Source organism: Struthio camelus, chromosome 2 (assembly GCF_040807025.1).
Source record: "Struthio camelus isolate bStrCam1 chromosome 2, bStrCam1.hap1, whole genome shotgun sequence".
Lineage (NCBI taxonomy): Eukaryota > Metazoa > Chordata > Aves > Struthioniformes > Struthionidae > Struthio > Struthio camelus.
This window is the reverse complement of record NC_090943.1, coordinates 167132022-167159435: the sequence shown is the minus strand read 5'-3', so window position 1 is coordinate 167159435 and position 27414 is coordinate 167132022. Positions and strand designations below refer to the sequence as shown.

General features: G+C 43.5%; 1 protein-coding gene across 4 annotated transcripts in view; it reads left to right on the top strand.

The window, feature by feature from the left end:
* COL22A1 (collagen type XXII alpha 1 chain) overlaps positions 1–23281 on the top strand; it is a 237521-nt gene extending 214240 nt beyond the window's left edge. For all 4 annotated transcript variants that reach the window (XM_068933389.1, XM_068933387.1, XM_068933388.1 and 1 more), the window contains 16 exons: positions 752–805; positions 2348–2401; positions 4036–4089; positions 5064–5117; positions 5703–5747; positions 6748–6801; positions 7866–7919; positions 9875–9928; positions 12490–12561; positions 14348–14383; positions 14613–14657; positions 14965–15144; positions 17649–17715; positions 19109–19291; positions 19990–20067; positions 21054–23281. In XM_068933389.1, coding sequence (XP_068789490.1) covers positions 752–805; positions 2348–2401; positions 4036–4089; positions 5064–5117; positions 5703–5747; positions 6748–6801; positions 7866–7919; positions 9875–9928; positions 12490–12561; positions 14348–14383; positions 14613–14657; positions 14965–15144; positions 17649–17715; positions 19109–19291; positions 19990–20067; positions 21054–21241 — 1272 coding nt within the window. In that variant the 3' untranslated portion in view covers positions 21242–23281. The remainder of the gene's footprint in view (positions 1–751; positions 806–2347; positions 2402–4035; positions 4090–5063; positions 5118–5702; positions 5748–6747; positions 6802–7865; positions 7920–9874; positions 9929–12489; positions 12562–14347; positions 14384–14612; positions 14658–14964; positions 15145–17648; positions 17716–19108; positions 19292–19989; positions 20068–21053) is intronic.
* Positions 23282–27414: the final 4133 nt, after the last annotated feature.

Sequence of the window (27414 nt, the reverse complement as noted above, 5' to 3'; positions counted from 1 at the left end):
TTCAAAGCTGCATTTGCATTGCACTGACTAAACAACAGGAGGCACCAGAGAAGAGGCTTGGATTAAAATTCTGTTTCCAGATGGTAGCAGTGCCTAAAGTTTGCTGAATGCTTTGCCATTAGGACAACACTTGGACCTGCTTTGTGGTCATTTGCTTTCCTGCAATCTCATCTTGAGAAGCGTTATTTTAGGAGAAACTGGCAATGCAAACAGGTTTACTGCCACAGCCATGCTGTTATTCTAGTAAGATTAAAACCCTTAAAATTGTCCCGTGAGACCCTCTGAATGTACTCATGGTGAAAGGAGATGGGCAAAGCAAAACGGATCCTGTCAAAGGAGAGCAAAATGCAATATTTCTCTAGATCTTCTTTTCTGGAGCTTTTGCTGTGACTTTTCCCTCTATCTGCATTGACTCGTGATTCCAAGAGTTTGCCTTCCACAGAGTGTGGTTCAAACTGCTCCCATCATTTCTGTTCTTTAGAGTTATTTTTGTGACAAGATTGGCTTTTCCTAATCATCCCCTATTTTCAGAAGGGAGGGCCAGGACCGAGCTCAAATATTTGACTATTTCTGGCTTTGGAGGCTGATTTTATGCAGAGGTTGGCACTGCTTTTCTGTGATGAATAAAGGAATGAATGCTAAAATGAGTAAATGAGGAAAACTTCAGTATTGCCATCTGTGGTAGTGAGTGCACTGACAAATATACAAAATACATCAATCATTCACATTGTTTCTGCTTTACTTTATTTAGGGACCAGATGGGGCACCGGGGCTAATAGGACCAGCAGGAAACCCAGGAGATACAGTAAGCTACAGGCTATATGTTCAACCACTACCTTTACCTAGCTTTACTTCTGTAAAGTAAAGCTAAATTGGAACCATTGTAATGTTGTTTGAAGGATCCCCACGTTATTCAACGTGAAGCAACTCTGCACCTGTAGCTAGGACCCACACAAATAGCAGCGGGTTGCTCTGTTCCTACGGTTTTGTTTACTCACCAGAAGGAACACCAAAGCAGCCAGAATCAAGTCCAGTTTGTGTGACCTCTTCAGAACACCCTGGGCCCACTCTCTAAAGAGCGTTTTGTACCTGTCTTCCATCTAGTAAATTGCCTGAAGCAGTAAATCAGGACACATGCTTGCCGTTTCTCAGATCATTGCAGATTGACAGTATGGAGCTGGGAGAAGAGCAAGGGGCTGGATGCGTATGTATTAGTGCATTAAAGATGCCTCAGATTTTTCTCTGGCAATAAGGCCAGCTGAATGGCCTGTCTTTGCTATTGATGTCTGTCAGCCTCTGGAACAGGTTGACTGCATCTAAACTGTTAGGATGCTTCATGATCCAGGCTAATGCCCGAACTATGTCTGGGGATGCTCAAAACCCAACTATAGACTTTTTGAAGGATGTCACGGCACAGACTGCTCAAATTCTAGGGTCTGAGAACATTCCCTGGCACCACTGAAAATACTAGTGTAGAGGCAACCTTTGAGAAGTCTATGAAGAATTTTGTATTACTGTTTTATCTGAAAGATGTTTGCATGTTATTTTATGGTAATGTGTCAGAAAACCCTTAAAGAGACAGCTAATATGATCAGAATCTGGTTGATGCTAACTTCAGTTTGAAGAGGAAAAGATGAGCCGTGCTCGAGTAATGCATGCTGTTGAGCTGGAACAGTTTGGAGCTGTGTAATTATGTGATTAATTTCTAGAGCAGGGTTTCCTAATGAGCAGGGCACCTTTCGCCCGTTAATTTCAATCTAAACTTCATTATCAGTGAGCAGCGATGGTCCTTCTGATGGCTATTGTGAAATCAATGAGCACTCTCAACAGAGATGCCACAGACTGACTGAACTTCCTTTTCAAATGAATGATCAAGGTTGAAATAGCATGAGAGACCTTGGATGCTGTTGTCCAGTCCGGTAGAATTAGAGGGGATTTCTTTCTTAGGACTACCAGCTAGGCACTTCTCATAACCACTGACTCCATGGATGTGAAAAACAGAACCTCTGTTTCCTGGCTAGACACCTTCATGCAAGAAAGTAAACGCTCTGTATTGAACATAATTAAACTTTAGAGAAAGCTTCCCAGTGATTTTAGTAGTTTCTCCATTTGTAAAAACTTATAACTAATAGTGGATGTTTCATGTAAAAAGAAAACCCTCCAGTTTAAATAGGAGTGACTTCGGGGAAGCCTTGTACACTGTGTGATGCAGGATGCAAGACCCAGTTCTCACAGTGCTCCCTTTTCCCTCCTTCTGACCACTAAATTTGCTAAGTCTTCATCTGACAGAAGTGTAGAAGTGTATGAAGAGCTTGTCTGACTCACGGTGTTTCTGGTTTCTTTTCAGGGTAAAGATGGCCCTCCAGGTCCACAGGGACCACCAGGGGTGCCTGGACTTCCGGTGAGTACAAGTCAGCTCCTTCTCATTCAGCATATTAAATTATTTATAAACGTGTGGGCATGTAAAACAAACAGATGATGTTTTGGAGGTGCTTTGAAAAATGCGCATGATCTGTAACAGTACCTGTCACGTTCATGCTATAATATCCTTTGTCTAGAACCGCTTGAATGCTGTGTTTGACCACTTTAAAGTGAAGTATTAATTACCAAAATGAAATAGGTCTGTTCTGCATCCACTTCCTCATTCTTTGGCAGAGATACTCTTGTTCAGAGCGCAAAAGTCAAGTAATACGCAGAATCACATAGAATTGTTGGGGTTGGCAAGGACCTCTGGAGATTATCTTGTGCAACACTCCTGCATCTCAAGCAGGGTCACCTGGGGCAGGTTGTCTAGGGCTATGTCCAGTCAAGTTCTGAACATCTCCAAGGATGGAGCCTTCGCAGCCCCTCTGGGAAACTTATTCCAGCATTCAACCACCCCACAGTGAGGAAGTGTTTTCTATGTCCAAATAGAACTTCCTGTGTTTCAGTTTGTGCCGGTTCCCTCCCAGTCCTGTCCCTCGGCACCACTGAGAAGAGTGTGGCCCTACCCTCTTCACAGCCTCCCTTCACATTTATACCCATGGATAAGATTCCCCTGAGCCTTCTCTTCTCAGGTGAACTGTGTCAGACTCTCCTTATATGAGAGATATTCTGGACTCGGTTTACCGTGTCCATGTCTCTCGTACTGGGGAGCCCAGAACTGGAAACACAGCACTGCAGACATGTCTCACCGGTGCTGAGTAGAGCAGAAGGATCACCTCCCTCAGCCTAGTAGAAATATTCTTTTTAATGCAGCCCAGGATACTGTTGACCTTCTTTGCCACAGGGCTTGTTGCTGGCTCATGTTCAGCTTGGGGTCCAGTAGGACCCCCAGGTCCTTCTCTGAAAAATAGCTTTCTAGCTGGTCAGCCCCCAAGCCTGTACTGGTGCCTGGGTTTATTTCTTCCCAGGTGCAGGACTCTACTCCCTTTTGGTGAACTTCATGAGGTTCCTCTCTTCCCATTTCTCCAGCCTGTCAAGGTCCCTTGACATAATAGCTGCCATAAGGGCTCCCACTATAAGGGCACAAGAACTCATAGGCCGGAATATTGTCTCTATCTGAATCCACTGTTGAAATAATTCCATCGCATTGACTCAAGATGAAGTGCATCTTGGCCATAGAATCTGATTTCTTTTCTTCTGGGAAATGTGTTAGTACAACATTTTGCTTTGTTTTTATTTCTTGTGGGGATAAGGCCAGGGCTGTTTCTACTGTAAAGCAGTCTAGCTCAATAAAAATAATGACATTATAATGATTTATACCAGCTAAGAATCTGTTTTTAGAATGCTTTTTTTAGAATCTTTTGGAGTACTTGCCTTGCGGAAAAGGAGACCCCTTAGAGAAACTGTATTAGAAAGGGAGGCAGTTTGTGCTGTCACAATAGTGTGGCAAGGAGAGGTTTATGGCTGAGCTATAGCAATAGTGAGGACTGTGCAAACTTAAGTATACCGTGATGAAGCACAAGTGTCACTGTAAGTTTTCACTCTGACAAAAACATACTGATCCCTCTTATAAGCTCCATCCTTAAACCATGTTTTGCATTTCATTTGCAGGGCATTGCTGGAAATGACGGCAAAGATGGCAAGCCAGGATCCCTTGGGGAACCGGTAATGTAATTTAAAGCTGCTTCACTCGGGCTTTTAGAGCCTGCATCCAGTTATTGCTTTTGGAGCTGCCTATCTGTGGACTCCTTAGGGGTCCAGGGAGTCCGTTTGCATGTCTTTTTTTAACACCAGAAGGACTCTATTGTCTTGAGCATTTTATAAGATTCACACACTAGAAATCTTGAGAGGAAACTGTTCTTTTACGTTTACAGCTACCATAAATATTCTAAAACCTAGTGATTCCACTTTTACAACTACCGTAAATACTCTAAAGCCTAGTGATTCCACTTTTACAGCTACAATAACTATTACAGAGAAATAAGGTTGTCTTGTACTATTAAACCTTGTGATCCATTTCTTTGGCAGAAGATTATGGGGGATAAAAACCGTAGAGGAGATGTCTTCAAAGAAGCCATTCCTCGGATGCTCTGTGACTGTTCTGTTGTCCAGGACTGAGGACTTTATATTTGATTTTCTCTATTTAATCTATACTTGCATTTACTGAGAGAAAAATCTGAACCAGGAAGTTGCCCAGCCAAAGGGAAGTGCTAATAAACCAGGCATAGAATGTTATTCCCTTCAGCGATATTTGTTATAAGAAGAATGCACTTTCAGTATCTGGCTTTGCTAACATGTTGATGTGATTTGTCAAAGCACAGCATAGACATTAGTGGTTCTGTAAAGAGCCAAGTCCCAGTCGTTAAGGAAACCAGTACGTGGAGCAGCAAGTCCAAAGGCACAAGTGCTCTTTGAACTTCAACGGCTGTGTTCCCATCGCTACTGGTAGAGGTACCCATGAGCATGTCTCTGTTGCTACTGTCCTCCTTGCATACTCGGACACAGTCCTTGCTGCAGAAACCCTAAGCAAACATAGTTCTCAGTGTTGTTACATCTAAGGGAGAAGAGTGGAAAGAATTTTCAGCAGCACAGAGATGAACTTGAGACTCCTGTTGATACGAATGTGATTGTTTCCGTAGGGAAAACCTGGAGAACCAGGACTGCCTGGCCAGGAGGGTGCCAGAGGCTTACCGGTAGGTGCCGTTCTAAAGTGTTCAGTGCAGTAACTCTTATACCATGACCTGTAAGCTTTTGTTGGGCAGATGGAGTCCTTTATTGATGCAAAAGTATAACCAAAAAGGTGGCTTGGCTGAGAACAGTGATGGCATTGGGACTAAATACATAAATAATCAGTAGAAAACAAACACAGGCATTTCTAAGTCCTTCACACTAAGGCTAAGCTGAAGCAGAGTAAGTCCTTCACCAAGAGGTGAAGGCAAAAAACACATGACCCCCTCTTTTACCAGAAAGTCACAGCTGTAATTCTTGTGCACTGTTATGTGTTCTCTGAAGGGACAGGGACAGGCTAAATGATATATGGGCCAGTCGCACCAGGAAAATGTACACTGTGATCTTGTAGCCTATGGAGTTATGGAAAGGTCTCTTGTGTCCCTGGGACACAGCCCTTCCTAATCATTCCCTGGGACATGGCAGCTCCCTGGTGGCCAGTTCTTAGTAATTTTAGGCAAAATTGGAAGGTTATTAAGTGCACATTAAAGCTAAAGCTTTCTCAATGCTTCACGCATTGGGGTGGTCATTGATTTCATTCTCTTTTATAGGGTTTCAAAGGACAGAGAGGAGATGCAGGTCCCCCAGGTCCCCGGGTAAGTACTATGCCCTTTATGCACACAGGATGCCCTTTATGCACACAGGATGGTCTTTTGGAGAAATATTATGTTGATTAAACAGTTGATCCTCAATAGTCTTTTTGAAGCTGTAGAAAAAATGATGACAGGTCTATGTTTAACCTGGCTATTTTCAACCGCTACCTCGTGGGCTGCACCTGTGGCATAAAATCATAGCATCTGTCTTCATTCTCTCTCCTGAAGTTCTGCTTCCAGGTAAGGTGAGTTGGTAGATCTTTGAGATGTCTCTTTGTAAGAAAGTTTGACAGGATGCTTCTATACCTCATCCCACTGGTACGAATGGTGAAGTACAAGGTGAGGAACCCCACAACACTTGTAGGACAAGTATCAGATCTCCTCCAAAAAACATCTTAGTGATACAGAGTACGTTTAGAGACAAAACATACAGAAAAGAGAATAGAAATGTCGCTAGGCCTTTGGCTTAGTTTCCTGTGAGTCATAAATCACAAAACTCAAGTCCTGCATGAAAAGCTGGGCTCGTTGCAGTTCTGAGTTGGTAGTGCAGCACAAAAGGCTCCTCAGCATAGAAAGTGGAATACAAACCTGAGTGTCCTTCTGCCTAATTCTGGCTTTCCATGGGGAAAGAAAATGCTCCACTTGCAGGAGCTTAGCTGAATAATCCAATGCTGGTTCTGCTCATCTCTTTCTCATTAAAATAGTTTCTGCATCATGAGTACGTTGGTGATTTTCAATTACTGCACTAGCACTAGTTAATATTCCGCTGGAAAGCAGTGCGCCATCTTGTGCATCACTTACAGAAGATGCTCCTGAGTTATTTTTATAAGCTGTGTGTCATGTCTGATGTACAAGGCTCCTGTTGGCTTTTAAAAGTTCTCACGCCCCCGCAGAATTAGGAGCTTCAGTCCAATATTGCCGAAACCCCACACCATTTGTGATGATGTTACTGGTCTGTCACTGACCTTGAGTTGATTTCTCCTTCCTTTTTGCTGAATTGCAGGGGGAGCCAGGTGCGACAGGTCCTGCTGGGCGTGAGGGGCCACCAGGGAAGGATGTAAGTGTACCACTTCAAGCAGAAATTAATCCCCTGCTCCCTGACAAATGAGTATTTTTTCATTCACAATGTTCCCCCCGCCTTAAAAAAAAAAAAAAAAAAAAAAAAGGAGCAGAAACTGCAATAAAGGGTAAATTATTGCAGCAGTGCACAGGGAATGATTTGTGCAAAGCTCATTACAGTAACAAGGAATTAGAGGGCTTTTGTCACTGCTCTGCAGCTGACACTTAAATGTCAGCTATATCTTTGAAGAAGCAGAGAAAACTATTGTTTGAATCACAGGCTGTGCTGCATAGCGACAGGCCTGCTTTCTGCCACACGCCTCTCTGAGCCATGCTGCATCCAGCCAAGTCCCGTTGGGCCAGATTCTGTCACACTTCCTCTACAAGAGCTGTACCATATTGCACAAATAGCACCGCTGAAATCTGAGAAATACCTATGGAATAAGACACTGCTTCTCAGAGGAAAGAAAGACAGTATAAACAGGTCCTCTGACGTTACTCGTTTCAAATGCAGTCACAGAACAAAGTCCTGGGAGAACGTAACTTGGGCAGGATCCTGCAGTAGCTGCTGAGCAATGCGCCAAGTGGCTGACATGCCATTGCCATGGGACTTGGGGAGGTAGTTTCTCATCTGCACCCCTTATATCACTGTCAGAATGTTGTGCAGTAAATGGTACCACTACAAGGTAAAGTGGAAGACAGACCAAGCAGAACCACTCAGAAAAGATAGAAGCAGGTTTGAAACCTAGTTCAAGAGAGAACAAAGTAGTCAGTTCTTGAGAAATGCTGGAGAATCTCTGTCTCTGAGAAATCCAGCTTGGGGATAACCTGATGCAAATGGGTTCTCCTTGCAATCACACTGCATTTGGAGAGAGACAGACTTTTCAAATTCAAGAGGCTAGTCTTCCTCCTACATAACTAGACGGAAGTAGTGAAACTTTTCTTTGATCTGTTTTCGCTAATACATCAGCAGAGTAATTCAACAGGCACCTTTTAAGATGATAATTGACTTGCCTCTGTGTCAGATCTTTCTTACTCACCAGAATACATTTCTTCCTTTAGGGTGATACCGGTCCCATAGGACCACAAGGTCCTCGAGGACTCAGAGGGCAGCCGGTGAGTTTTCTCTTTTGACAAGCAGGTTTTGAAGGGTACATTGTGTATAATGAAAATATCCTGGAATCCACCTCTATTTTGGAATAAGAGTTTTATACAAGATGCAGGTGGTATTTGATTAAAATACCTTTACTTACTTTGGGAAAGATAGATCAGCATGATTGCTGAATACTAATGTGGACTAATAGGAGTGCCAAATAGTGATGATTGCTGATTCGGGAGCGGGAAGGGTTGTTTAATGGTTTCTGCCAAGACCGGAGTGTCAGAAGCGCTCATTTTCCAGTCCTGCCTCTGACACTTCATTCACTTCTCATATGGCCTCAGGATGTGGTTTTCAAAGGTAGGTACTAGTTGCAGGTGCCTAGTTTGAGATATTTGGGGTCCAATTGTGATACTTAAAAATGAACCATTCGTTTTGTCATGCCTTCTACTTTTTCTTCCGCAGAAAAGCTTAGTTTTAGGAAAAGAGTTTTTCTTTTTTATTTGAGCACCTGTAGAGTTTTATTACATCTTAAGTGGAGAAATGGCAATTTATTTGACATTTCTGAAAGGGCTAGTTGAGATGGCTGAGAAATTACTTTTCCTGGGCTTTTTAATTCTCTCTTAAAAATAAACGCTTTTCCAAATTTGAATGCTGGTCTCAGTTGCTGAACCTGGGCACATCTTCAGTATGTTGAAATAAGAGTGGTTTCTTTTCCTTCTGGGAAACACGCTAGCGAAATAGACTACACGACATGTTGCAAGATCAGGACAAAATGCTGACTCACCCAGCAGTGCCAAGAACTGGAATGGCAGGTCCCTCGGAGCTGGGACGGTAGGAGTTTAGATTAGATTGCAGGAACATATGGAGAGCTCTTGTGTCTAACTTCTAATTTATCTCATTATTCTTGCACTGCTGGCATCGCTCATGAGCATGTAGTGACCCTGCACAACACTTGCAATGAATAAAAAGGTTTTAGGAGACAGAAATTATCATAACTCTAAGCCAAGCCATGTCCCTTTGGAGAAGAGATGCCTTTTTTGGATGTTGGAGGGCAAAGTTTCGGTTTCTCTTGTTCTTCATTTGCTTTACTTCCTCTCTAATAAAGAGCATGAGGTATGATTTTGAATATTGCCAGTAAAAGGCCTGTTTTTCGTGGTCAACTCCAGTGCAGTGAAAAGCACCTCTGCATGGTGAGTTGGGAGGAGAAAGGTACAGGGTGCAGAATTTCATCTCAACAAAGTTTAGGCAGTTTAGTTGGTTAGCTCATGTCCTTTTATAAATAATGAGGAGAAAAAGTAGGTCCTTTTAAAGGATAATTTGACTCATTCCAAGTTTTCTGGTGTCAAAAGAAGGTCAGATGCATCAAGTCTTTGGAGCGTGTCTTTTTCTCCGTTCCCCCTAAAGGGCAGCTTAGAAAGTAAGTGCCTGGCTCCAGGACTCTGATTCAGATAATAAAACCCTGAGAGGATGGTAGGCCGTTCAGAGGAGTGATTTCCAGGCCCTACATCAGTCACTGGAGAGAGGAAGTTTACTCATGCAAGAAGGGGTGGGGATCTGGAGAAATCTGTCAGTCAGTGCAGAGCACTTTGACACTGATCTGGGAGTTGCCAAGAGCAGCTCCAAAACAGGCAAAAAAGGATTGTCTGAGCACTAGTGATGTGGAGCTGCCATAGGAGGTACACCCACCCATGCAGGAGGATCCAATATACGATAGGGATGAGGAGAAGGAGTCTCAGTTTTCAGACTAAGGGCTCCACATATCTCACTTTTTGTCCTAAGATGGGATCGCCCATGCAGTCAGGGATGCAAAAGCGATAGGGTCAATTGAGAATAGGAGATCCTTACTGTGTAGCGTGCCAGGAGGAGAGGAGGCCGGACAGTGCTCAAGAAATCCCTTCTGTTGTAGAGTAGGTAGATATTTTTCATTATAGTATATTTTACTTCACTCCTTATCTTCTTCCTTTTGACCTAGGGGAAGAATGGATCGCCTGGACTGGCAGGAGAACCTGGCCCAGCAGGTAACCCAGTAAGTACCACGAAAGGACACTCATGCAGCAAGCAGTTATATCAAGGAGAGGTGACTGGAGATGTATAGATGGAAAAGACTGTGTAGCTGCACGTTCCCTGAGGTTGCCATATCTTAAGTTAGGGGCCAGTGATCTGCAAGACACTTCCTGGCCACAAAATCAGGATGGCCATTGGCTCTGTTCCTGGAATTCAGCTGCTGGTTTGCTCATCGTTTTTCCTAGCAAAGGCTAAGTGTTTGCAGAGAGAGGAAATGATTGATTACCTCGAATGAAGAAAAGATTGGCATGCCTCATCTTTACGAGTGGATTTAATTTTGTCAAGCAGAGACTGTGCAACCAGCGGAGAGTTCTCAGAAAGAAGGAGAGGGCCTCGGGGTGTTGGCAGGCTGCCATTGAGGAACAGCAGCAGTAGAGAAATCCTTCCCAGGTGCTTTGGAAAGAGCAGGCAATGGGCAGTAAACCAAGATCATGGAGCAGAACAAACCTCCTGGGGGCCATCCTGTGTGGAAGAACAGCATGGTAATGAAGTTCTGTAAAGAGGACAGTCAGGAAGTTTTTTTCTCTGTTTTACTGCTGAAAATTGTTCAGGGTTCAGCAAATCCATGCAAATGAACATTTGTGTCCAGTAGCATCTATTGAGATGCTGGGCTTTCCCCTCTCAGCTCACTGGGCTCGTAGAATCAAATCGAAACAAAGGCATAGCAGCAGGAATTTGAAAAATTGCAGTAGGACTCGTTCTTTGTGTGGCCCTTGCATCACCATAAAGCAACCTCAGCCTGACGGTGGGCTTGTGCCCTGAGCGCGTTTTGCCTTGCTGCAGGGACCTCTCCTTCGAAGCTGTTGCAGAGAACCAAGCAGCACCTTTTTGCATGAGGAACTGATACCATGTAGTTGTACGGGTGGGGTGGGAGCTGGTGCAGTCTCCTAACCTTTCTGTAGCCAAAAACCAATGCTGCTGCTTGCTTCTTGCCACAGCTTCTTCCTACCTTTCTGGGACCACTGCTATTGCCTCTTTCCCCTTATATCACTGCTGTCGTCTTTCCAGCCTCCATTTCTTCTTATCATGCCTACCCCTATTCCCAACTCCTGTTACTGCTTAATGGCTTCCTAGGTTGCTGCTTCCTCTTCGCCAGGCTGCCATGGCTCTGGGGTGCTCCGTGAACGCCAGCCGAGGGCAGTTTTTTAAACAATCGTTGTGTTATCGCATTACCTAGGCAGCCAGCTGGTCACCTGGGGACTCAGCAGGCAGCTTTCTGCACAAACTCAGAACCAAGGTAGCCTTTGCTCCAGAGGATTTACACTCCAAAAATAACGTAAGACATTGAGAAATGGACAAAGGTAGATGAATGAGGAAAAGGAAACAATGACAGTGCTGGTCAGCAGAACAGACAGTGGTCTCGTCGGTACCTTTCTCTGGCATTAAAATGAATCCTCTCCCCTTCATAAAGGTTATTATGGGAAGTACTTCTTTATGCTGTACACTAGTCTGTTTATTTGCAGTCTTGTCTGGAAATACATTAATTTCCTTGGCAACAAAATGTGGTGTGACAGGCCAATATATTACATTTCTATTTGAAAAAAGGGAGAAGTGAGGAAGACAACTGCGGCAATAAGGGTTTCTTTTCCACCTTATGGACTACTTCACTGCTGATGACTTTTAATCACAAGGACATTGAGTAATAACTGCCAGGAAACTTCTCCTTTTGTACTCGCTATTTGACAATGCCAGTCCCACTTCATAATACTGCTTAAATCTGCATTATGACAATGCAGCCCATCTCCTGATATCTCCAAACTTTCCTGGTTTGTGCAACGTCACGGGGCTCGGAGTTGTTGCACAGCCAAAAGCCATGTGCTTTGTGTCTGTCAGGTTTGTTGGAGCTCACTTTACAGGAGACAAGCTGAAAATGAAAACAGACTTTACTCTAAGAAGCAAAAGGGTTACTTTCTGAAGTAGAAGATGGGGAACAATATTGTGAAAGAAAAGTTTAAAATAAAAGTAAAAACAATATCAACCGGAAATGGATCTATTTCCTAAGCTACCATTTAAGCTGCTTGGATTTGTAAGAACAAAGGACAAGTTTGGCAGAATATCGTAAAAGATAGGTACAGGGCGGATGTTTTTTTAAATCGAACATGGAAATAAGGGCAAGGGAGCAACTCAGTAGTTGTTTGTCTGTTAATTGTATTCTCAGATTCATGCACTATGACCATCTGGGCTATTTTCCTGCTGTTGTGCATCACAACTTTTCCGTGGCTGTAATGACACCTTATAAACTGTGCAGCGCAAGAAGCATCCACTGAACGTACCTCCTGTCAGTTCCATAATTGTCGTTTAATTTTCATCTTTTCACAGGGACCCCACACAGCTTATTAATAATGCAGACATGGTGTTTGCGATCTGCTTTTCTAAATGACTTTCTTCTTCCATTCTTTGTCATTTTTGGGAGTCCTGCTGCTACAGTGAAATTTCCCGGTTCCAATATATCTGTAAATGCATGCTATGGGAAAGAGATTCGGGAGAAAGGGCTGCTAGCGTCTGTTTCATTTCTGTCCTAAGGGCCCAAAAGGAAATAAAGGAGAAAATGGCAGCCCAGGACTCCCAGGTTTTGTAGGACCTCGAGGACCACCTGTAAGTATGTGCGGGGATGGTTTAGAGCTGCTAACTGCCTGGTTTTAAATGTTGGACTGACGAAGATGGCACACAGTCATGTTTAATTAGGTTAAAAAGCGTCGGCAGAATATCTGACAGATCCAGAAGCCATGCAGTTTAGTTTTTAGAGGAAACTGGACTGCAAAGGATAGCATTTTTCTTGTGTTCAGATATCTGTAATCTCATTTACTGAACTGGTACCCGTCAATCAGCCCTTCTAATGTGTGAATTTATTGGGCAGGTACAATAGTCTTCTGAATACATGTATGAGATGTCTGACTTACTCAGAATATCTCACTGCGTGAACCCCAGAAGAGCTGTAATAATAGAGGATACACTTGCTATTTTCTGTTTGGAGGAAAATTCCTTTGTTACCATGAGCTTGACTGTTCAGGGGTCAGCAGCAGAGGTACATTGTCATTAAAATATTCAGATATCTGCCAAACAACAGGATCCAAAAAACACCTGTACACATGAAAGCACAGCCTCGAAGTCCCGTATCTTGGTCCCTTCTAGGGCTAGCAGAATATGTTGCATTCCACAAGGAGGATGGAAAAGGTGAATGCTAGGTATATATTTTTGTTTCCAGTCCTGTTGTGACTTAAGATGAGATTTTTAAACCTTTTCATGTGAATTTAGCAAAGCTGAACCTTTTTCTTTTCTCCCCTTTCCCTTTCCTTTTCCCTTTCAAAAGGGAGTTTCATGGTGGAAAGAGGAGAAAGAAATATTTATCTGGACAATTAATTTAAAGCAGCAAACATGGTGGCCATTTAAAGCTGAAGTGGCACTATGAAGAGTGAGTCTGCTGCTGCCTGATTTGGAGCTGATGTGATCACACACCGGTGATTAAAGCATGTATGGGTATAGGATATCCCTGTGGAAGTTGTTTTATGCATTTCCAGGTTATAGGAAAAATATCACCTGCACACACACATTAGAGATACGATCATGTGTGTGGGTTGCAGATGGATTCTAAAGATGAATCTTTCTGTTCATGAGGTAGGAAAGTCATCAGAATTGTAGCAGTTACTGGTTTATTGCTGGCTTTGCTTTTGCAGCGCAGTGCTTCAGCACTGCAGTGATAGTTTTTTTTTTTGCCTGAAATGCTAAAATACAAAGATTGTAGTGTTGTATTATCACATGATAAATGCAGGCTATAGAAAAAAAAATAATAGAGTGTTTATTTAAATTTAGATGATTTGAGATAGTTGGAAAATACATGCAAACTGTCAGGCTCAAAGTTGCTTTATTACAGGGGCGGTATCCATTATCTCAGCTGGTGATAATACTTCTCCTTACAGAATTTACTTCCCTCACATCTTTAGACTGCTGTGGCTATAACATTGGCACTGCTTAAGCTAGAAAAGACTGGTAGCATTTAGTATATCAATCAAAGTAAAGTTTAGGCAACTTTGTGAAACATCCTTAAGAGAAAGGAACAAAATGTACTGAAAACAGGAACACATTTTCAATGAAACATATATCCTGATCTCAGCTGGTTCTGTAGAAATGACTAAATGCTTCCTTTCATTTAGAAACATTTACATGATATATGCAGCTTTATTGAAAATGCATTTTAAATAGCAGGAGCTGCCTTTCCAGCAGATAACCTATAGCAGTAGTCTAAGAATAAATAATCTAAACCCACTGCTGTGTGACAGAACATTTGTGCCCTAGACAGAATTTGAGATTCAGGTTTATTAGTTAGTATCTAACTTCTAAATCCTTGCAATGTTATGCTACATTCACTCTTTGTCTCTCTCAGGGAGAACCAGGAGAGAAAGGTCCTCCAGGAAAAGAGGTAAGATAATTCCCAGTTGTTTCAAAGTAGGGCTGCTGTCTCAGCAAAAGTGTCAAGGATGCTATCTGGGTTGCAGCGAACTGATTTTTTCTTGAATTGCTGACACTGGAGAGCAGGCAGAGAGCTCTCAGGGACCTGTGGGATAAGCAGCGACACATTTTCCCCAGGTCGCAGGAATCATTGCAAAACTGTAGATAGTGCTTATATGCTCACCCTTATTTTGTTGCAGGGTGTACCAGGGAAACCAGGCGAAAGTGGCTCCAAAGGAGAGAGGGTAGGTTGGAGAGCATCATCGGAGTCATTTTGTTACTCTGAAATCGAGAGAGCTATTTTGGATTAGAGATTGGAGGAGGGGGTCATTCAAGAGTCAAGTGTGGCCTGTAGGGATATGCCATGTTTCCTCACCCTCCCAACCGTCTCTTTAATCATTCTGCGTCAGTAATAATTTGCAGATCGTTTGTAATGCACCAGATGTTGTACTCAGTAACTTTGCCAGCTCAGCTATTTGCGTTTCACTGTGGCATGGAAATCTGAAGTTTGTGTTTTATTTTGTGGCGGTAACGTTGGCCTTTTTCTGTTAGGGAGAGCCTGGCGTCAAAGGTGAAAAAGGCTCTCAAGGAGAAAAGGGGCCTCCAGGTGACCCTGGAATACCTGGTCATAAAGGCCATCCGGGACTGATGGGTCCTCACGGACCTCCAGGAGACAATGGGCAAGTTGGACCTCCTGGTCCCCCAGGACAGCCAGGATTTCCTGGACCACGGGTAAGACTGGCAGATAAGAGGTTTGTCCGGTAATACTACTGTCATGGTGCGTGGTCAGAAAAGTGCCTAAGGAAAATTGTGGTAAGGCTGATTGTAGCATACGCTTGCTACGGTCTCTAAGGGGTGGCAGCGTTTTTATCTACTATCCCTTGATGCATAAAAAGCAGAGCTATAACATATCTTAGGAATGTGTCGTGGGGGAAGGAGAGCAGGAGGGAAGGGTCCTTCTGCAAAGTGAACTTTAATTGAATGCATGTAGCTACTGCAGCAACCTTCTGATACAGCGTGCAACTAGTATCTGTGATGTTTTATAAGAAGAATGTTATTTATAAATTCTAATTAGAGTTAAAAAAAGAAGAATTCTTCCAGCATAAAACTCCTGCTGTTGTATGGGTAGCATTCCCTGTAATAGGCTGGTTAATGACTTCTGTGTGTGGTGTTGGACTGAACTTCAACAGGGCTGAGCAATTCAGACCTTTAGCGAAGGCTGCCATTCCCTGACTCTTGATACTCCTAAAAGCCTAAATCAGACCATGTGACTCTGACCGTCAGTGCCTGGAGTCTGCAACAGCTTCTTTCTATATGTGTGTTAATGCGTAGTTGTTCATATCTCCATATATCTTTCATCTACCTCTTATTCTGGTTGTTATGAGAGACAGAGTACTGAGCTGTGGAAAGGTCACTGGTTTATTCCTGGAAGTCCTAGAGTCAGCTCATCAGAATTCATGAAAACCTATTTTAGCTTAATATTCTTTTTTTCTAAAACAATACAACTCTTGAAAGTGCCTGAGGGTTATGTATGTAGAAGAATGAGAACAACTACTTACACTAGTGAAACCACTATAACCATTCTGAGGATGAATTCTGTCTTTTGAGATTACCTTGGGGGTACTAAACAGTAAAATAATCTCTGATGTAAAGGTTAGATACATTTTAGACCAAGCATTTCTTTATTTCTTAACAACACAGAGAGATTTGATGAAATCCAATGATGATTATGGAGACATAATGCAACTAGTAGGGTTAAAGCTTCAAAGTATACTTTTTTAAGCCTTCAGAGAATGCTTCAGTCATATTTACATATTAGGATATTCACTACGCGCCATCACAGATGGTTAGTAGCAATGCCAAAGTCATTTCTTTTGTCACCAACGAACATCATTTTCTCATGCAGAACCTCTGTTGGGAAGAAGGCAGCAAATGGACGAACTGTAGTCTGTACTTATCAGCAATGTTTTATAAAATCTATTAAAACTGTAATGTCTTTTAGCTATTTAGTAAAACCTGCAGTTCTTAAAGAAGAGTAATTTCTGATTCAGAAGGCCCCACAGGCTTTTTGTAAACATAAAGGACGCATTCTGCATTCTTGTATGTTAAAAGGAGTGAGGGAAGAGAAACTTATTTTCATGCGAATGGCTTGATCCGAGAAGAATGTAGTTTTCAGTTTGACCAAAAGTATTTTGAAAATTGTCACAAAATCAAAGAATAATTTTAACCAAAAAATTAAAAATGTATTTTCTGTGAAACATCTCACTTCGCAATTTTTGAAGGAAAATGTTTGAGCTGCTTGTTTCAAAATGGTTGCCTTTTAAATATAGCTAATTTTTTAAGTATACAAAGCATCCAAAGACAGAATTTTGGTTGCTCTACACCCACTTTTTGTTTTCTGGGAAAGTCCCAGCCCAAATCACTCTCATGCCAGCCTACCAAACATGCTTTCATCAGTTTTTCAATTGAATCACCCAGAGCTGTTGTTCACATAGTGTCGAGTACTGATGAAATATTACAGCTAGTTAACAGCATTGTTGCACAGAAGAGCTGAGAAAGGAGTGCGAAGGATACTGTCCCTTGGAAGGCTGGATAGGGGATCTAGGCCAGGCAGATGTACTGACTCACTCTGTATGTCTTTGAGCCATGTTGTCTTCCTTATCTTCAGTTTCCCTGCCTCTCTTCAGTATCCGGAAATCAGGCAGAACCTTATATTTGCTTGGAGGAATGGTTATCGTAGGAGCAAGCTGGAGTTTGTTGCCCCTGAGATTATGCATTGTCAGCAATGAGTGCTTATACCAAGTCTAGATACCAGCCTTACCCATTGTAGGAACACACACATCTCTCTGCGAGGAAACGTGCAGAGGAGGAAAGAAGGAAGCATGTTTTCCACTGTGCTCTGGTGCTGCAGAGGGTGTCTGCAGATTTGATTTCCATTACTTCTGCTATTAATGCGTAGGAGGGAGATTTTCTTGACGAAGCAAAGGTGGCCAGTGTACCAACGTGGACTCTGACCATGCCCTCTCCTCACATCTCTAAGTGCTTGACATGCCAGAAGAGTGGGAATTTTGCATATTTTGAGTTCCTTTACATTCCCCTTCTTTCAGGCAGTACTGGCAGCCCTGAGTACACAGTAAGTGAAGGAATGCAACCCACAAACCCTTCACCGAAGGCTTCATTTGCTCCCCTGGCTGTGATTATTATGTTTTGTTACTACTGTGACTATTACTCCCTAGGGGGAATCACCATCTCTGGAGACTTTGAGAAGGCTAATCCAAGAGGAGTTAGCAAAGCAGCTAGATGGTAAGTAATTAGCTCGGCGAAGCCAATGGATTTATCTGACGCTATAAAAAATACTTTCCTTAACTATGGACCTGGCACCTGAACCTCTCCTGCTGTGGAAGGCAATGTTGAGACAGGTCTGCATGGAAAGAGATGTGTAAAATGAAATGTATTTAGCAAGCTTTACCGTTCCCCATGCTTGAAATTCCTAGCAATAGTGCAGGACTTTTCTCCCTTCTTCAGGCCAAAGCACATTGCTTGTGCTAATCACATCATGGCTTTTTGTTGCTGTAATAGTTTTGTTGCAGACTCATTCCTGCAGGTGTTTGGGCTGAAATGGTAGGAAAAGAGAAGATACAAGTTAAAACAGACAGGGCTCTGGAAGAGAAAACAGAGAAAGAGCCCATGGAAGGACCGTGGGCTCTGGTAAATGTGCTTTTTAGGTCCCAGCTGGAGTAGGAGAGGTTCTGTGATGTCCCATGCACATCTGTACGGGAGGAATGGATGTAGTCCGCTACTTCTCTCAAATTATGTGAATTTAGGGCCACTACTGACCACATCTACAAAGAACTGTAGAGTCGTGTGCTGGGACCTCCTCACATAGCTCTTGGGGCAGCTGAAACATATCCATGGGCATTTGCCTCCATGCTAAAGATCACAGTGAAACGGGATGATTCATTTCAACGATTTTATTTCCATGCTGTCAGACTTCAAATGCCAATCCAGCTTAAAAGCTATTAGGATTTTGGATCAATAAAGAGAATATAGAAAACCGTTTTCTCCCCCTTCTGTAGGATGTTCTTATGGTTCTGAGCGTGTTTTAAGAGCTCTCTGTGCTGCACCGCGTTTGAATCTGGAAGCATCAAGTAGTATGCTTGCATGGAAATGAGAGAATATGCTGACCCAGAGAGCTGCCTTAGTTACAGTTTCTGACTTCACAGCCAGAGATGAGTACCTTAGCTTTGACTTCATGTGTGTAAGAGGCCAGAACAGAAAAGAAAAATGTCTTTCTACATGTAGCATTTGCTGTGTGTAACAAAAGCAGTGGAAACAGGTGCTTCCTTTCAGAGCAGTGCTGATCCAGTTCTACGGACACCCACCCACTGCCTGTACAAATAAAGAAAAAAAATTTTCTGAGCACTCATGGACAACAAGATGAGAGAAGTTTATAGGGTTAAGGATGATATTCAGAAGCAGTTTTAAGCTACAAGGACATCAGGTTGAAGTAGCAAAGAGAGTCAAGGAGGCAGCATTGATGGCTTATGGGGAAGGGTTGTGTTGGGACAACAAATTAGGAAGCTGATCTTTGAAAATACATGGGATTTACTGGGGCAGTAGTTTTGGCTCTCTACTCACTCACTGACCTTCTAATCTGAAAAAAGAAAAAAAAAAAACATTTTCTCTTTCTTCACAGCAAAGTTAGCCTATCTCTTGGCTCAGATACAGCCTGCACATGTGAAAGCATCCCATGGCAGACCAGGACCTCCTGGTCCCCCTGGGAAGGAAGGACTCCCAGGAAGAACCGGTCCTCCAGGAGAGCCTGGCCGACCTGGACAGACTGGGTCTGAAGGGCCACCTGGACCAATTGGTCCCAAAGGTGAGTGAACCTCAGTGGTTTAGGAAATCTGATGGGATGCGTCCACTGCCCGTACTGACACTGAGTGGCGGAAGGAGCATGCTGTGGGACAGTAGTTCTGGTGGAGAGCTGGGAAACGGAGCAGACTGAAAAGGATTTTGTTCTGTGTACTTCTAAAGGAAACAGTTCGTGCTTTTGTTCTAACTTTTTTATTCACTTTTCTTTTTGTATCTAAAAATCATTGTTTCTGAAAATCTTTTTTGAACATAACCATCCCATGGCTTCCCAGATATTTGAATATCCCAGCATTTCCTTGGTCTAAGTCATTGTCACAGTTTTGTTTTGCTGTAGGTAGACTTTACTCAGGTATTTCAGTGATGTAAGCAGTGAGCTGGACTAGCAACTTTGGTGTCCTCCTCTCCTGTTAGTAGTGTCTGAGTGCTCCTCAAACCTATGCATTAAAAGCAGCATCAGTTTGTTCAAGCAGAGAGGTGGTGAATGTGGCCAACAACTGTAGAGTGTGTTCAGCCTCCAGCCAGAATTGGAGTGGTGCACATCTTCATCCCTGCTTACTTCCTATCTCAGAGGTGTGAGCACTATTAGGAACTAGTTTTTAGTAATGTTAACCTCAGTGTGGGCAGAAGACCTGTCGTAATATCCTTTAGTTCTGTAGGTCACGCCTATCAATTCATTTCCTTTTTTTTCCTCCCTTTCTACAGGAGAAAGAGGAGCAAAGGGTGAGAAAGGAGATACTGGTGTTGGTCAACGAGGAGATATAGGTCCTCCAGGAATTCCAGGTGTGTTTATTTCGGGGGGCTTCCAGAAAGCCCCCCAAATCGTTACCACTCAGAACAGTTACAGAGACAAAGATATGTTAGATAGACTATCAGGATGACATAAATACGGTATACATAATTTCTGTAGCCAGTAGCCCAAAAGGAAGAAATGCATCCCTAATATCCCATTTGGCCACCTTTGTTTCCCCAGTCTTAACTGATAGGTATAATGATCCAGCTCAGTTACAGCTGGCTTAACTGACCTTTGGGACACACCTAAAGTCAGGTTTCAGTTCTCAATTTTGGGTACATAATGAAGCGCATTACCTGCCCTTGTCAGAATCATATTGTGACCAAAGTGAACCCAAAGATGCAGTTAGCTTCAGGAGTTACAAAAGGTCAGATCCAACGCTTGTGTCTCAGGCAAACAGCTACTGCTGTATCTTCACTGACAAAGAAGCAGCAAATATGTTTTATTTATTTCTAATGTATTTGTTTCTAATGTTGCAATTAGACATCATTGATTAGTTTTACCTTCACCCTGATTTGTTGGCAGAGGAGAGTACAGGAAGCATTTCATAACTTGATGGGCTGCATTTGGCATGCAGACCCTGCAATGCCTGAAAATAATGGTGGACCCACTATGCTTCACACACATCAGTTTTCTCCCCCAGTTGGCTCCTGCCTCAAGCTTCCCCGTCTCCACCTTCTCTCTGCTAGGACTATACATCAATAGTTGGCCAGTGCAGCTGCACAACTTTAAAAACGGGGTGACAGAGGAACAGCAGCTGTAGTGGAGTTATGTAGCTCAAGAATGCCCTTTGGGGTGGAGGTCTTGCATTCAGAGGAGCCACATTTGCCCCATACTTTTAGATAGATGCGGGCCAGACCCAGGTCTGTGGAAGCTGATGTCCCGGTGTGGCTGCAATGCTATCTCCTGTGAGGCTGCACTGCTCTGTCAGCCCCACGGGGTGCTACTCACCAAGGGTGTTTTGCTTTTATTCTAGGCCTCCCAGGGGAGCCTGGCTATGCCAAAGATGGGATGCCAGGACCACCTGGCCCTCAAGGTGAAGCTGGGGTGCCTGGCCACATGGGCCCACAGGGACCTCCAGGAGCCAATGGACAGTGTGACCCCACTCAGTGTGCCTACTATGCAAGCCTGGCTGCCAGGCCTGGCAATGTCAAAGGGCCCTAGCATGCGGGGAATATCCTCAGACTTGTTTTTAAAACTTGAATTCAACAAGCCTGCCAAGAGCTATCGGATGTTTTCAACTATCTTTCTTTCATGGCAGGCCTTTTAGGTGATTAAAGCCAACAAATGCTGCCGGTCGGTCAATTATTTTTGTTATAATTATTATCTTCTTTGATGTGACATGTGGCTTTGGTTTTGTTTTCTCTAACATCAGGGCATATTAAAACATTAAAAACAATTGTTTTTCTTTTGAAGAGCATGAGATGTCGATGCATCATATAGCTGCTTCTGCAAAACCACTCTGGTGCCAAATTTTTCCTCTTCTATCTGGTTAGTTCTTTTCAAAGCTTTACCCTTTATCCTTAAAACTCGAATTAAATCCTGCACTGTTCAGTCGAGAGCATTAATGGTGAGACATAGGCTAACTGAAGGATTGCTGATGCTAACTGCAGTGCACATGGAGGCGAGGCAGGCAAGGCCATGCTGGAGTCTCCAGTGCATTCAACTCAGAATGGACGGTCAGCTATGGACAGACAATGCGTGTTTCCCAGAAGGCCTTTTAAATTTATTGTTCTTCTGCTTATAAAGGACAGAAATTTGAATCGTATAGAAGCCGCTTTTTATGGGACCATGAGGGATCTCACAGTAAGGCCTGAGAAGACCACAGAGACGGTCTAAATCTCACTTTCCCTTTGCAAGAACTTCAGAAGACAGAGGATTTGTTCCTATCTGCTGGAGTTTGTCTTCTTGCTATCAAGGAGATGCCTCTGCAAAAAGTCACAAGGTTGCCCTCTGTCAGCTCAGGGATGCTGACTTCCCTTTTCACTGTCAATGCAAAGACAGCTCCCCTTCCATCTAACTCTGCTTCACCCCCCAAAATCAGCCAGTGCACCACAGAAAGTCTCCTGGCCTTAAAAATCTCAGGAACCTGAGTAGGACCCAACTTCACTGTTTATGATAATCCACCATGGCAATAACTTGGCAATGCTGGTTTTTTTGAGAGAGTAGATGAGAGGTTGTGGGCTGATCTAGGAGAATGCTGGTCTCTGAGGAAGGGATTCAGAGCAGAGAGGCATTCAGAAATCCAGTGGATCAAGGGAAACTGTGTTGAAGACAAAGCAAAAAATCAGAAATGGGCCCCTTTCCCCTATCAGCTAATAGCTAAAATCAATGTGGGGACGCAGTGAAAAAATAAAAAGGGGATGGAGCCTGAGAAGAACTTCAGAACAGGTCATTTCTAACCCTCTGGCTGAGGCATGCCCACACACAAAGGGATAGATCGGGGAGGTGATCAGGCCTTGGACATATGTGCCAGCAAAGCAGCTGCATCTTTGAAACTGTTCTGCACTAAGCAGTTTGTACTGGGAGATCGAAGTAATGAACCTGATACAGACACTAAGTGCTGAATGCGTTTGGAAATCTCATCAGGTCTTTTAGAGCCAGAAGTGAGACACTCTGCCCTGCTGGCATATTCACCACATGGCACGGTGCTCCCAAGCTGGCTGAACTGAGCAGAACTCACAGCTGTCTACAGCCATCCCAGGGTCAGACCCGGTGGCTGAAGCCGTTTGCCAGCCTTGGAGTCTCCTCCCACCCTGCAGCAGATAGCAAGGGCCTCTACTTTACTGAAAAATGGAATTAAATAACACGTTCCCCTGCCAGGGTTAAAGATGACAGTCTGTCATCTGTAGGTGTCAATGGTGCTATTTCCTATGCAAATAAGCTGTTTGATTTGATTTTACTGGGTATCTTGCTATGTATCTTGACCAATCAAAGTGAAAATATCATGAAGCTTAACTGCTTGCAAGTAACTCTCAGTGGTATATCTGTTACTGTACTACTTAGGCAAACTTGCTGTGTTTCAGTATTAGGCAAGAATATTTATCACATTGTATTTAACAGCATCATGTCTCCAAGTGTTGGCTGAGAGAGGTTTCATCCCTCCAGTGCTAATGCACAACAGGCTTCCTACCCCAGAGATACCTCCTAACAAGTCATGCAGTAGCATGAGCCATAATTTTGAATAAATATGAAGGCAATGAACAGGTTTTGTGGAGATCAAGCATGTTAACTGGACCACGTTAATGTGACATTTAATTCCTGTCATGCCAGTAACTCCTCGAATTTGATACATTGTCTTTTAGCATATACGTTTGCACATGCCATACGTGACTTTATACTTGAGACTTTAATACACTCGAGAACACCGTGAAATGGGTAAATACATAACAAAGTTCTTGTTAAGAAAATTTCAGGATCTTTTACCCCTGTGAGATGGTGCAGTGGAATCTAACTGAAGATCTGGGGATTTTTTGGAAAGTCTTTTGGAGCTGTTGCCCAGAGGCTATGTTAGAAAAATGAAGCACAACCTGCATCTTGAATAGCAATTAAAAGATCTGAGCGAGCAAGATGCAGACTAGAAGTCTGTAACTTCTCCACCTGGAAAAGGGAACACAGCGTAATTCCTTTTGGTCTAACATACCCTAGCGTATAGTTACCCATTCAATCTGTTCTGGAGAACACCCTTGATTGTCTCTGTGCTCTGAATTTATTAGCTGCCATTTCCCTGCTTTTTCTTACAGCTATTTTCTGGCCAGTTAAATGGCGTGCACTCAGTGTCATTTTTTGCTAGTGAGAGGAGTTCGAGACATGCTGCAAACCCAGGTCAGGACTGGTGCTAAGAGCTACTCATTCACAGGTGTGTAGTCACCAAAGGGACTTTTCTATTGCCATCACATCTTATTGAATCGAGCCCTGTGTGACAGTGCTTAAAAAGGTAAGAAAGGAGCAGTGTTTGTAGGATTACAGCTTTATGAACGAAGGCACCACAAGTTCCAACAGTTTTTGCCTTAGTCTGTGTGCAGGTATTTGCAGTCTTTGGAAAGGGAGCCCGAGATTGACTTCTGAATTAGGTCTGCCAACTGGGCAGAGACTAAACCTACAAGTACAGCCCTGGGCATGGTCAGAAGCTGCTCTCCAGAAAATGCAGATGCCTCTGTGCCTGTGCAGATGATTAGGTATGGTGGAAGGAGGCTGAGGTGGCAGGTAGCCATACATTATCTGTCCAACGACCTGCAAAGCAGCCGTGCAGACAGGAGGTGATGGATCAGGGCAGAGATGGGGTTCACAGCTGTCTCCCTAATCATGCTTGAATAAGGGGAACATGGCTTTTGCGTCTCAATACTCCTGCCTTCGCAATAAAGTGCTGGTGCTTCCTCTTTTTTTGTAAAGTGTCTTGAGGTCTGCCAAAGTGATGCAGCTACTGCAGGAGAGTGTCAGTTCACTGCAGTAAGGTCTGTTCATTGAATCTTAAGCTTATACCCAGGGATCCATTGATATTTGTTGCTGGATTTTTCTGGCTGGCCCTGTGGTAAGAGAGGATATGCTGTTAAAATTTCATTAGGGAACCAGGCAATATATTATTTAAAAATTACAAAGGTGCTAATCATATGTGAGTTCTACGGTTTCACAGGTTTTTTTTTTTTTAAATTGTGTAAATTATTGCAGTTGTAGCAAACAGACCATTATTGCTTTTTTTTTTTTTTGACCTGTCAATAAAAATGCAAAGATCATGTGGGGAAGATAATTTTGTGTGTTAAATTATTTAATGATTAATATTTGTGTTTTAAATTGTTCTTCTTGGAAGCTGTAGCTGGGAATGGATTATTTTCCTTCTTCGCTATTTTTTTTTATGACAGCCTCCTGATGCTGTTTTACTGACCTGTCCTTTTCACATTTTTTGTTATTAATATGGGAGAACTAAACTGTTTATGGCTGAACTCTGTTCTGCCTGTTTATTTGGAGATGTGCGTGTTGCTGCTGCAATAATAAATGTTGCAGCAGCAGCTAACCCCAACCTCTGCGCTCTGACCACAAAACCGACTGGGAGATGAGCACAGCTTTGACATGCTGGGCAAAAAAATCCCTATAGAGAGAGTTTACTGATGGCTCAGTCTTTTAAGATGGAAACTGGCCAAGCTCTTCCTTGCCGCAGACTGCAGGGCAGGACTTGCTGCCCAGGCTTGGCTGGGTAACACCCTTTGAGAGCATGCTGGGTGCCAGAGACCGGGAACTGCCAGATACTACGTTAGGACCTAGGGGTGGAACGGCAGCGGTTGTCCTGGGGAAGATGAAGTAGCACCTCAAATGACATGAGGTGCCTGTGTTTTGGTAATTGAATCCTATGCTCAGTCTTAGAGTGGGGTTCAGTATCAGGTCATGGCATCTGGATTTAGGTGGCTACAGCGTTAGCTGTGGAGCCAGGACAGTGACTAAGCGCATCCTGAAGTAGTCAGCTGAATCTCTCTCTGGGCTGCATTGCCTGCCTTCACTGGAGCTTCATTGACCAGGATGGGAGCCTACTGGTAGGAATCTTTATCCTACCATTACTGATTCAGGTTTCCACTGAGCTGCTGTGGGGATAAGCATACTAGGCACGATGAGGTGTTTGGTGCTGTGGAAATAGCACCAAACTCCGTGGTGCCCAGGCACAGGACAAGAGGCAATGGGCAGAAACGTAACCACAGGAAGCTCCATCTGAACCTGAGGAAAAACTTCTTGACTGTGAGGGTGACAGAGCACTGGACCAGGTTGTCCAAAGGGGTAATGGAGTCTCCTTCGCTGGAGTTATTCAAAACCCCCCTGGATGTGATCCTGGGCAATATGCTCTAGAGGTCCCTGCTTGAGCAGGGAGGTTGGACTAGATGATCTCCAGAGGTCCCTTCCAACCTGAACCATTCTGTGATTCTGTGATTCTGTAAAATGGCAGTTACGCAGCTCGGAAGGAGAGGGACAATGTTACGGCATGAACCATAGCCCTAATGCCATGTCCTAACGCCCACTGTGCTCTACCTGGGAATTACAGACCAATTTCCTTAAAATGACTGCACGTAAGCTAATTCCACAACAACAGCACAGGCTGAAAAAGCCACTGCCACCTCTTTCAGTCTCCATTAGCTGGAGTTCAGAGCTGCTGAGGGTAAAAGTCGCTGCTTTGGGGTGGGGAGGCAAGGCGCATAAGGGCACAACCAAACTGGGGCTGAAGGCAAGATATGGCCAAAGTCTACCTCTCTGCAGAGGGCTGAGCACCCAGGAGAGACCACGAGCAGTTCTCCTCGGTGACGCCCCTGCAGAGCCAGCACACCCGAGGAGATCGTCTGCATCAGTCACCGAATTGCCTGGTGGGTACCAAGTTTTGCGTTTGTCTGAAGCCCGCAGGGAAATATATAGAACCGATAAGAGTCTGGATTTTACTTTCAACACCCTTATAACAGGTGAAGTTGAATTAAGAAAAGGGGGCCTGCTTAGCTTCACGACTCTGGTTTAAACCTAGAGGTTACAAACAGATTTTTGATTCTTGACTTGTAAAATGGGAACAATTGATTAGAAAAGTATTAAAATATGATGAATATGAAACTGTGGTTGTCCGAGTTGCCTTACAAAGCAGATTTTCATTTTAAGGGCTAACTTCTGAATCACTTGCATAGCTTGACTCAGTCCTTGCTCTGGTAATATTCTGATTGGAGTCTGAGAACATGCTGCTGGGGCTCTGGGGATATTGTGCATTGAAAATATGGGCTCTGTCTTGTTATTTTTCATTTTGGATCATGAGGGTTATGGAGAAAGCACAAGGGAACAATTTGACAGGGGGATATTAATCATACTCTGAAGTTCCCGAGGAGGAAGCAATCAGCATCAGGGCAAAAGATGTCCTGCAAGTCAGAGCAGAAAAGGACCTGCTGTCTTGGTAAATGAAAACCCAGGGTCAAACTCCAGGTGTGAAAAAGTGCATCAGGAATAACCGTGCCCAGGGTTAGAGCAGCCTCTCCCTGACCATGGCTTTGGCTCAGCGTGGTGTTCTGTCTGAAAGACTCAGGTTTTGATTGAAGAGAGAAGCCTGTTTAAGCAGAGGGAAGCGCACACAATAATTCGATTTATTTCACAGGACAGACGTATTTGGAAATGTGTTTTAAGAAACATATTTTTTCCCCTTAAGTGCTGTGGGGGATGACTTTCGTTCAAGTCTGAAATGGCTCTCGTTGCGATACCTTCTTCAGAGCTCTCTTGATGGGAGCCGAGTTTGAGTTACTTTTATAGTAAATCGCAAGATCTGTCATTTCTGGTCAGAAACTTTCCCTTGCAAGTGAAAATCTCACTTTTCTTCGGCTGCTATATTC